The 12,132-nt window shown below is 39.0% G+C and overlaps 1 protein-coding gene across 1 annotated transcript; it reads left to right on the top strand.

Moving 5' to 3' along the window:
• The first annotated feature begins 2,930 nt into the window (after nucleotides 1–2,930).
• Nucleotides 2,931–12,100, top strand: LOC129721386 (raf homolog serine/threonine-protein kinase Raf). Its single transcript, XM_055673900.1, has 4 exons — nucleotides 2,931–3,740; nucleotides 4,004–4,651; nucleotides 4,720–4,869; nucleotides 8,854–12,100. The coding sequence occupies exons 1-4, from the start codon at nucleotides 3,210–3,212 to the stop codon at nucleotides 9,808–9,810; spliced, it is 2,286 nt and encodes a 761-aa protein (XP_055529875.1). The 5' UTR covers nucleotides 2,931–3,209; the 3' UTR covers nucleotides 9,811–12,100.
• Nucleotides 12,101–12,132: the final 32 nt, after the last annotated feature.

Below are 12,132 nucleotides of genomic sequence, written 5' to 3'. Positions count from 1 at the left end.
ATATCTGAACAACTGGAAACTACTGCAAAATAACATATGCAGGGCTGCGCAGCTACACAACCTCCATAAACTACTCAAACAGAGTTTTTTTTACAGAGGTTGGTACTTTTGAGTAGTTCATTTTGTACCAACTTTTTTGGAAGATTTCTTCTTGAGTGTTACGTATGTCTTATGTATGTGCCAACAGTTTCTCCCGAACAGAGACTCGAACTCACGACGACTGGCTTGTTAGGCCAGCGTCGTACTTCGAGACCGTCTGGGAGATGAAATTTTGGTGCTAGTTGATGATAATTACGTGCCATTGGCATCCCTATACCGAAAAACAGTGATTGACAATGAACTAATGTCCTGGGCTCAAACTCATTTGTGCTCACTGTCAGCTGCCAGAAAAAGGTGTATGAAAAGTGCCGGTGATATGCTATCTCGTTTACACATACGTTGAGATGTTCGCCCTTGAAACATGGCGCGATGCCATTGGACTGGATAATTATATTTACTGATAGTAGAAGTAGAAGCTACAAACAATAGTTTGTTTACTTCATTTTCGACCATGGCTTTTAATGAATTTCTTCGGAAGTATTAGGCAATCCACGGGTGACGTTTCATTGCTTGTACGTTTGTTATTGTTGTTGTTTTTCAAGTGCAAAACTAAACACAACTGAACACGAGATCTTCTAGTGTCGGAAAATAAATCTAACCTGGTATTCTATTGTTGTGTGAAGGATTGCTTCACGCAACACTAGAGCAACCGGTCGGGCAATTTCTGTTTTTACGCTTTTCGATCCGCGTTGCATCCAAGTTGCGACCGTTCGTACAAACCTGAAGCTGTCAAAAGTTGAAAACAAACTGAAATCAGATCGCAACTGTCTCGTGGATTGCCTTATTGCGAATGGCTCAGTCTGCAGAAACAAGCTAACTTTCAATACAACACTGATAGAACGGACACGTAAACGGGACCAGACAACAACTAACTTTCAAACTAACAAATTATTACTCAACCTTTTTTGACAGCATATTGTTTGCTTCATTTTTACTTGGGTTGTTTAGCTAGTCATGGATTTCTGAGTTTTATATATATTAGCTGAAAGAGTATAATTTTTCGAGTAAAACGTGATTTTTGCAAATTTTATACCGTTGTTTTTCGATTTTTTAATGAAGAATAAAAATTGCTCTAAATCGCTTGGATGACAGTTAGTACATGGGCGAACCACATACATAAGACATACGTAACACTCAGGAAGAAATCTTCCAAAAAAGTTGGTACAAAATGAACTACTCGAATGGTACCACGCTCTGAGAAAAATCACTGTTTGAGTTGTTTTTTAAGGCAGTGTACTTGCGCAGCCCTGCATTTGTCTCGTTCCTACTCGAAAAATACTGCATTGATTTTGTAAATAACTTTTTGACAGTTCCTTATGGGATTTTCTTTGGGGCTCGATAAGGCCGAGAAAACAAATTCATTTACAGTCGCCGGTCGATAACTGCAAGACTATTAACTGCAATGCTTTTTAACTGCAAGACCGATAACTGCAACAACTTTGCAGTTACCGGACCGCAATCCGTCAAATCTGATGTCAAAGTCATATTTGACATTGGAGTGACAGATCTCGCGGGGGGGATTCTAAATGCATTCGAAAATGAAAATTGTTGTATTGTAGAAACATTTCAAAAGGACTCTTTCATTTCCCTCGATTTTTTTTTGAATTCGTTTACTTGTTGTCTCTTCATTATAGATGGGAGATTATAGATCTCCAATATAAATCAATGAAGCAAAATCGCTATGTTATGTGGTTCACTCTCCGTAATTATTATAAGAGAAATATCCCTTGTGCATTGTTTGGCTAGCTTCTACTACTCAGCGAGGCAGTGCATAGTAGATCACAAACTATATTTTGTGACTTAGCCCATTTTACGAACTGCATTTTGTCAACGGTTCCGAGCTTTCTGTCGAGATTTCATTCATCAATTGAGTTCAGAAACGTCTCGTAAAATGGTCTATTGTAGTGATGAACTTTATCTTCGCCTACATATTGGTTATGTAAAGTAGTAACAAAAACGCAATAAATTATGATGCGAAAATATGAATATCAAATTGATTAATCGTAAATCTTGCCTATTTTAGTTTTCTGCTGTTTCATGCCACTATTTCATTAAAAAAATACCTATCGACATCATTGAAAACCAAAATGATAGTGACGGACCCCCCTCTTAATTTTGTCATGTGTCAAGTGTTGCAGTTATCGAACGGCATTCGATAACTGCAATGTAAACATGTTGCAGTTATCGAACGGCATTCGATAACTGCAATGTAAACATGTTGCAGTTATCGAACGACGACTGTAGTTCATTATTTATCGAGGGCGAGGTACGGAGTACTATGAGGCAACGTGTACCAGAAAAAACGCCAGTGTTACGTATGTCTCATGTATGTGGGCGAGCTATCATTGTTGCGATTTCGAGCAGTTTTTATTCGTGTTTTAAAAATTGAAGGACATCGATAGAAAATTTTTGAAAATTACGTTTAGCTTAGGAAAGGCAGCTCTTTCAGATGCTATAACAACTGATATAACTAAACAACCAAATTAGATTTAAACCGTATAAAGAGCTTTCTACTAATCAATATTCGGCATTTGAGCCCATTGTCACTTATTTTGGTTAAAAAGCAGGGGTTCTCGTCTTTGCTTAGTGACATGTTTGACATATGTCATTTTCGAGCATCAATATAAATTCCGTGTTAGCAGCTAGAACGATTAAAACGTTCTGAACATAAATACAATTTTACATTTAGGGCTTAATTTGTGTATCTAGAACTTCGCAAAATTTTATAATATTGAAAATATTAAGGTAAATTCAATTTAATTTTCTTATTAAAATACAGATGTGACCGGAATTATTATATTCATTCCATTCATTCATATTGTTCATATTAGATAACGGCAACACTTTTGCGGGCCTTGTCGAGGACGAAATCGTGCGAGGATTCGTATCAAAAGGTGAAAAAGAAACTTGTTAGGAAGTGCAAGTGCTCGCGGAGTGTCCGAAAGAAAAACCCTATAAGTTTTAGAGATTGGGTGCAGCTTGTGAGTGAATCCCCGCAATGGTGCACCGTGGGTGCTGCTTTCAAGAACCTATCGTTCTGAAGGCGACGCCGTGTCCCGAAGAATAAATGAGCCAGTGGAAAGTGTTGCATTCTATGCGGTACTAATTTAATGGCCGTATTCGATGATAGCAGCAACAGCAGCAGTGGCAGCAACTATATTTGCAAATTGAAGATCAGCAATGGTAGCAGTGTTGTTGGCGGAGGTAGCAATATTTTCAACACCGGCTCAGCAGCAAAAGAGGCAAAAATTCCCAGCCTGTTTCTGTACGAGGCCACCGTGGCGACCCTATCGTGTCAAATGTCAGCCGAAACAGACGACACGGATGACGAGCAACAGCAGGCGCTCGATCCATACTCACAGCTCGAGGAAGACCTGCGGAACATCAAATCCGTGATTCACGTCACTCGTGAAAATATCGATGCGCTCAATGCCAAGTTCGCTGATTTTCAGCAGCCACCGGCCCTCTACTTGGAGGAATATCAGGAGCTGACCTCGAAATTGCACGACCTCGAAACCAAGGAGCAAGAGCTAATTGAGCGGAAACAGCAGATGCAGATACAACAACAGCAGCAGCAGCAAAGCGAGAGGGAATCGACGAGTGAACCGAGTGAGCCGCCGGATCCGGAGGAACGTGTTGAGGTCAGTAAACTGTCTATCGTTGCGAGGGGGTCGATAGTTTTCGTCATCCTCGGTTTAGCGATTGATTTTATGTTTCTCGTGCAGAGTTGCCAGAACATTAGTGAATAATGTGGTTTTATAGGGTTTATTGATTTTTATGCTCTCTGTATCAGCAATTTGATATAATTTTGGCAATGAATGCGTTAGTTTGGGCATTTATTTCACCATTATAATTGATGCATATTGTCATTCGAATGGACATTTTCTCTTATTCTATTATGCAGGTTGACAGTATGTGTGGAACATTGAGCCGAACGTCTAAGATGCTCTTACGAGCGCATTTGCCTAACCAACAGAGAACTTCAGTTCAGGTGGTGCCGGGAATGCGACTGAAAGATGCTCTAGCAAAAGCACTAAAGCGTCGTAATTTGACCTGTGACATATGTGAAGTCACATCGGCCAATAGCGATTATCCTATACCGTGGGACACGGATGTTTGTGCGTTGCATTGTGAGGAGGTTTTTGTTCGCATACTGGATATTGGCTTTCCAACGTACATCTCCCATCAGTTCATAAGGAAGACGTTCTTTTCGTTGGCATTTTGTGAATGCTGTCGTAGGTTACTGTTTACTGGATTCTACTGTAATCAGTGCAACTATCGGTTCCATCAGCGATGCGTTGACAAGGTGCCACCAATCTGCAGCAAACGGCACATGGATAATACGATGTATCATCATTTGCTCGCCAACCCGGAGAGCACAGTTGGAATAATTAATCCTGGTACTGGTGGCTATGGCACCAGTCTGCGTCATCCGCGCTCACTCAATCAACAAGATCGGTCTAATTCGGCACCGAATGTGTGTATAAACAATGTGATGAAACCGCTGTTCGGGGTTGATAACCGGGCGCTGATTAACTGCAGACCACTGCAGGTAAAGTAGCTACCGCTTAAGCATGAATTTAGTTCCATTAGCTATAACCTATGCATTGTTTGTTTCAGGCACAACCAAACCAGGAACACTCACATTCCACTCAAGCATCACCGACGAACACGTTGAAGCACAGTAAACGACCTAGAGCAAGGTCGGCCGATGAAAGCAATAAAAATCTGCTGTCACCACGGGATTCAAAGCAATCGGAGGAGAATTGGGTAAGTTATGTTTTGCAAAATACTTCTAAACTCATAACTTATGTTTTCGAAGTGGGTTAAGTAAGTTGAGTATTTATAATAAATATTAGTAAATAATGAGTTTGCGTTGGCAATCACTAATGGTGACTTCTCAACACTGTTAGAATTTTGTAATTCAATTTGTTAGGCTTTCGCAATTAGGACTTTATTCGTACCTACTTGTCAAAAAAGCGAAATGAACTTACAACTAACTTAATTGCTAACTTATTAGCTATAAAAAAACTTATCGTAGCATTTGAGAACTGCAACTATTTTTGTCGATAATTTGACTTCCATTTGACTTAGCTTCTAATGTTTCAACACCAGTAAGTCTATGTAAGGGAACATCCATAAATTACGTAGCTTTTTTAGGCTTTTTTTGACACCCCCCTCCCCCATCGTAGCATTTCGTCACAAAATCAAGACCCCCCTCTAGGTAATTACGTAGCTTTATGACAACACACCCCCCCCCACCCCCCAACATAATATTTTTTTTTGCGAATTTTATTATTAAAAACATACCTTGTGTCATAAATGAACAACAAAAAACAAGGAAGTAATAAAAATAACCCTAAACATACAAAACAGCCATAAAAAAGAACAATCAGAAAAAATCCAAATTTGTTTCTTAGTTAATATTTGCTACGTAGCTTGGCTTGACCCCCCACCCTTCCTTCTAAAACAGTCATAATCCCATTTACAAGAAAGAGAAAATATAATATTGCAACTCTTAAGTTGGGAGAAACACAGTTGGTGCTATCCAAGAGCACTAAGTACCTAGGTGTAATGCTCGATCATAAGCTCAACTGGAACGACCATCTAGAGTATGCAATCTCAAAGGCAAACAACGCTCTTTGGGCTTGCAGCAATACATTTGGCAAAAAGTGGGGACTCAAGCCGAGGATGATCCACTGGATATACTTAGCAATAGTGAGACCCAGAGTAACATATGCTTCGCTAGTGTGGTGGCCCAAAACCACACAAATATCAGCTCAGAAGAAGCTAGATAATTACAACTACAACTGGCATGCTTATCAACAACAGGAGCAATGGCCAGTGCACCATACAAAGCCTTAGAAGCTCTTTTATATCTTCCACCCTTGCATCAATATGTACAACTTGAAGCCGAAAAAGGTGCTCTTAGGCTCAAACGTGTTAAATTCTTTCAGGAAGGAGATCTGTAGGGCATTTACGAATCCTCAAAAATTTCCAACTGAACACCTTAGTAACCATGAATGAAGATCGGATGGACTTTAGGACTAACTTCAGTGTTCCTTTCAAAGTGATTAAATCCAATCGCACCGAATGGGAAGAAGGAGATCCTAAAGTTCGTTCAGGATCAGTCATTTTTTATACGAATGGCTCTAAAATGGGCGAGTCTACAGGCGCTGGGGTTACTGGACCAGGGACAGTGGCCCACAGTTTTTCAAGCCGAAATAAATGCTATTTTAACATGCACGAATATTTGCTTAGCTAGGAAATATAAGTATGCCAATATCTGTATTTTCTCAGATAGTCAAGCAGCCCTCAATGCATTAAAAGCATATACATGCGAGTCGAAGTTGGTAAGGGATTGTATTCAATCTCTACGACAACTAACTGCAACAAACGTTGTTATTCTATACTGGGTGCCTGGTCACTGTGGTATAGAAGGAAATGAAAAAGCCGATCTCTTAGCAAGAATTGGTTCTTCAACTGCATTCATCGGGCCGGAGCCATTCTGTGGGGTATCTTCATCCTGTTTGAAATCTGAGCTCAGAGGCTGGGAATCCATGATGATTGGTGCCAACTGGAGGGCTTACTCCAAAGCAAGACAATCTAAACTATTCATTACACCATGTAATAGAATCACACGGACCCTACTCAGTATGAATAAAGCGGATCTGAGTACGTTAACTGGCCTACTGACTGGACACTGTCCGAGTAGGTATCACCTTAAACAAATAGGTAAACTGACAGATGACATATGTCGTTTCTGTAATTCTGAAGTAGAAACCTCGGAACACTTATTATGCCAATGCAGCGCATTGATTCAGCGAAGACTGCGTATTCTTGGAAAAGGTGTCCTTACGCCTAACGAGATATGGTCTGCTGAACTAACGAAGGTAAGGAACTTCATCAAAGAAGCCATACCTTCTTGAGGTGAAATGCAAAGTCTGGGGGCGACTATCACTGATACCCAAAAAAAAACCAAGGATGACGCTTCAAAATCATTTTCAGAATTATATTCTGAGTCCTTTAAAGCGTTTTCTTCCTTGTTAAAGAAGAACTTGAACAGATCGGTACAGAAAAAAAATTGCTGGTCTACAAATTTGTTTGTAAATAAAAAATAAAAAATAAAAAAAATATATTCCTTAAACAAAGTCTAGAATTTCTGTTATTGAGGGGATAGAAACATCTTATATATTTGATGCACTTTGCTTGTATACTCTCAATGTGCTCTTTAAAAACAAGTTTTTTATCGTACATTAGTCTCTTAACCTTGTCAGACCAATTTAAAATAACCCCATTCATCTTGATAACGTGTTTCTTTGTTTTTACTCTAATCTGAATAATTGAGTAGATTATTTTGGTATTCTTGTGCAAAATGTAAAAAAGTGAGTAATCGTGATGAGTGACATTTACCCAGATTTTAATAATAACCATGTTTTCTCAGTTTTGAGTTATCATCCGAAGAACAATTGGCATCGCCTTTTATGTCTTTTATTCATTGGCTAGCACTCTATTCAATCTGTCATCGAACCACCTTTGAAACACAGTGACATGCATTCGTTTAGATGCACCATGTTTTTCATAGGTTTTTCTTTCAAAACAAATTGGATTTCGAATTTCGTAACTTATCTTATTTGTGTTGATAAACTAAAACAAACAGCATTATTTGTTTTGAAAAAGTGCACTTGATAGAATAAAAAATGCGAAAAAATAAAAATAAGCTGATGCATTCGCTTAGGCACACCTCAAGTCAACGTTGTATGAACTCAAATTTTCTGAGTCAATCAGCTGGCTAATACTTTGTAGCTCCTCCCTCATTAATAATAACTTCAAATATTCTTCTGGGCATTGAATTGACAAGGTTATGGAGAGTATTTGCAGAGATTTGTTACCAGCATGAACGTATGCATGATTTATGGTCGTTTACTGTGTTGAACTGGCGTCCATGGGCGTAAAATCTTGCAGCCAAGATACCCCAGAGGTTCTTATCGGGTTGCAATCCACAGTACATGCTAGCCAATCAAGTACGGTGATGTCTTTTTCAGAAAACCAGGCCTTGGTTTGTCGGGAAACATAAATAAATAATGAATAGAAGCGTGGTCTTGCTGAAATACAACAGGGTCATCCAAATGATCCTCCACGTATGGAACCAACACGGCTTCCAGAAGCTCGCAGTAGTTGCAGGAATTCATTTAGGTGTTGATCCAGCAGATAGGAAGCTTTTCGTTATAAGAAAATCCTCCCAAGACCATAACCGCTCCCCCACCACTTTCGTCTCTACGATGTTTGATTTGGCAACTCCATCGACGGAATTTAATGCTAGGTTTCAGAGAAGTATGGCTTACAATGCGCGAGCGTGACAGTTCAAATTTTATTGATGGATTTTAATTTTAATGTAATGTAAAGTTTTGACGTCAGCATATTTCTGCCTAACCCCCTCAATCCAACTCCGTAGTGGTCTCTCATTAAGTAAGTATTACATCATCAATATCCTTTTGAATATCCCCAAGCTACGGTAAAGATGGGCGTGACCAGCAATGATGACCTACTTCATCTGAGATTGGTTTAAATGTTACTCCCAAACATTGCACCTCATACAATCCGAGTGGAAGCGTTAGTCACCAGTCTGCAATCCACGATATAACGTGCTTACGCTACGCTTACAATGTTTACATACATATGTCAATCGTACTTGAACGAGGGTAGAAAAATGGGCGGTACAGTATATATTCATCTATATCTTTTTACTTCCAGAACATACAAGCGGAGGAAATCCTAATCGGTCAGCGCATCGGATCCGGTTCGTTCGGAACGGTGTACAAAGCCCACTGGCACGGTCCGGTTGCGGTTAAGACGCTGAACGTCAAGACACCCAGTTCGGCGCAACTGCAGGCCTTCAAGAACGAGGTGGGCATGCTGAAGAAAACTCGTCATTGTAATATACTGCTATTCATGGGTTGTGTAAGTAAGCCGTCGCTCGCAATCGTCACTCAGTGGTGCGAGGGCAGTAGTCTGTACAAGCATATTCACGTTAATGAGACAAAGTTCAAGTTGAACACGCTGATCGACATCTCCCGCCAGGCGGCCCAAGGGATGGACTATTTGCATGCCAAAAATATTATCCATCGGGATTTAAAATCGAACAACATCTTCTTGCATGATGATTTCTCGGTGAAAATAGGAGATTTCGGTCTAGCCACTGCCAAAGTGCGGTGGTCGGGATCTCAACAGTCCAATCAACCTACGGGAAGTATTCTGTGGATGGCGCCGGAGGTAATTCGTATGAAGGAACAGAATCCTTATTCGTTCCAAAGTGATGTTTACGCGTTCGGTATTGTATTGTATGAAATGTTAACCGAACAGCTTCCTTACAGTCACATAAATAATAAGGATCAGATTTTATTCATGGTCGGGTGTGGTAAATTACGACCCGACTTGACAAAGGTTCGCTCAGACTGTCCGCAAGCACTCAAGCGTTGTGTAGAGGACTGCATCAAGTTTACCCGTGAAGAGCGGCCGCTATTCCGTCTGTTGCTGAACATGCTCGAAAATATGCTCCGAACGCTACCGAAGTTTCATCGCAGTGCCAGCGAGCCAAATTTTACCCAAACGCAGCTTCAAAATGACGATTTTCTGTATCTGTGTTCGAGTCCCAAAACACCGGTAAATTTCCATAACTTTCAATTTTACAACGGTGTCGGTAATATTTAGCATGTTCGAAGCGCTCCACCGCCTTGCGGGGCATAATTGACTAGATATTGCGGCAGTTTTTCGGACATTTGTTGGGCTCTAGTTATTGACTATGATTATTCCGGACCACCCTGATACGGTAGATACGGGACTTAATTAGGGTACGAATTGTGCTCGCTTTCAGAGTGATGTCATGTAGGGTGAGGTTGAATGAGATAAATGGGTATGCAGTAGAAGGTGTAAATAAAGCGCAAACCACGCGTGGGCATGATTAGACAGTTTACCTTACAAGACAAAGTGTGAACAATTGGATAAAGAAAAGTTCTTGTGTTGAGCCGAGGATGGAAAAAATGTTTACTTCATAAAGTGCAACGTATCATCACACTAAATTGCAAACCTTAGGTCACATTTTTGGGCTGATATTGTTTTTGTCATTGTGTATGTTTATTTTTGTGTTGATGATTTTATTTAGGTTTTAGTAGATAATTTGGAAACAAGTAACCTGTCGACGATTTCATTAGTTTTAGTTAAAACTTTTACGTTAGTTTGTTTGCAGCTCCACTTTTTCGTATTTGCTCAAGCTTGCTTTTGTTTAATTTCATATATATTTTTTTTTAATTTTGTATTTTGATTTTTTGCGGTAAGCGTTTAAGCTGGAGTTTTCACAAAACAACAGTTTTTTAAACTTATCTATTAAAGATAAGGCAACTGCGATTTTAAAGATTGTTGACGTTATCACACATTAGTTTTAATGTGTGCTTTTACTCGGTAGACGCGCTGTTTGATTTTTGTTAAATTTGCCACATTTGTCTCGTCCTGCCTGGATACTGATTGAGATTTTTTTTTGGGAAAAACAGTTTTTTATTAGTGTACTATTATAAGAGAGTGAAAATAACATCTTGCGAAGTCTTGTTATAAGAAGCAGAATTCTGAGGGCCCGTCATGGATGTTCTGAAATTCACATGAGCAGCTAAAGAAAAGTTATCACAAAGCATACTTCACAAAGCAATGCAATGCTGTAAACTATAAAAAGGATCAATTACGAAGCATTCCATAGATAAAATGGTAATCTTACAAACGTTCGACTATTTTGAATGACGATGGCCATTGAACAAAATTACTTTTTGATATGCTTTACTCTTTCGCTATGATGCTTGCTTTGCCTTTGACTAAAAAAATCTCCAAAGCGACATTCCAATACCTGGAGAATTGAACTACAAGTTGGAAGTAGTCTCTGCATTTCTTACTAATTTGCGTCTGCCGTTATTCTATGTTGACTGGCAAAACCTTAATGTGTTTTCTGATTTGTGTGCTTTCGTTTGAAGGTTTAGGACTTAAAAATACAAATAGTGTAGTTGTTGAGTTGCTTCTGATTCACAGTTAAAGTTCTGGTAGAAACAATTCAATTGATCACTGAACCTCGCTGTCTCAGGTTGGAATTCCAGCACCGTTTTACGTATTACTTTGGTTTATTTTGTATCTAGTTTCGGGGTCCCAATATTTTAGATCATTTAGGGCCGATAAATAATATAACTTTTTGCATTAATCACCGCTGCGGTAAAGTAGCGGGATTTATCTTATGCGAATGGACTTATCGTCATCATGGTTGAACATACGGAAAGCGAAAAATACATATGGATACTGGTAAACAGTGTAAAGCAAAAGCAAGCAACCTGACTAAATGAGCAAACAGAAACAGATAAAGGTTAATAAAAATCAAGAGATTTACATTTATGTGTGTAAATAATGTTAAGTACATATTTAAGCTCGCAAGTATTTGATCACCAGTGTGGTAAAGGAGAAATGAAATGTGAGAAAAGATTAGGGACAGGAACCATAATAAACCGACAAAGAAAATTGTAATTCAATAATTGCTCACGGGGTAATCCGGAAGACCAGAAGTGAGTGACTCAAAAAATACGACTATTAAGGATTGGAATATTGTGGAGGTAAGCAGCAATGAAAAACCAAAATCTTTCCGAAGTTATGAATTGGCAGGAGTCATTAGGGTCGCAGCGATGATAAGGGTGGATGAAAAGAAAAATATCACATTTATAAATACCTACAAAAAAAAAAAAAACATGCAACTATCGCATCTATGGGATCGCAAAGTTAAAAAAACATATGGAGTCGAAGTGATTGAAATTCTGAACAGAAAGTTAAGCAAAACTAAAACAAAACTATAAATTAAAACAGAACGTGATAGCTGAAACAATGCTAAGCGGTGAAACAATTAGCTAACTGTACACAGTTATAATGCAAGATAACTTTTTCCTTTTATCTAAAAATAATAAATTATAAATAATTGAAACGGCCTCTTGTTCTTTTTTTAAATTTATTTTA

This window comes from Wyeomyia smithii, chromosome 2 (assembly GCF_029784165.1).
Source record: "Wyeomyia smithii strain HCP4-BCI-WySm-NY-G18 chromosome 2, ASM2978416v1, whole genome shotgun sequence".
Classification (NCBI taxonomy): domain Eukaryota; kingdom Metazoa; phylum Arthropoda; class Insecta; order Diptera; family Culicidae; genus Wyeomyia; species Wyeomyia smithii.
Note: the sequence above shows the minus strand (reverse complement) of the source record. Positions and strands in the feature narration are given on the sequence as shown.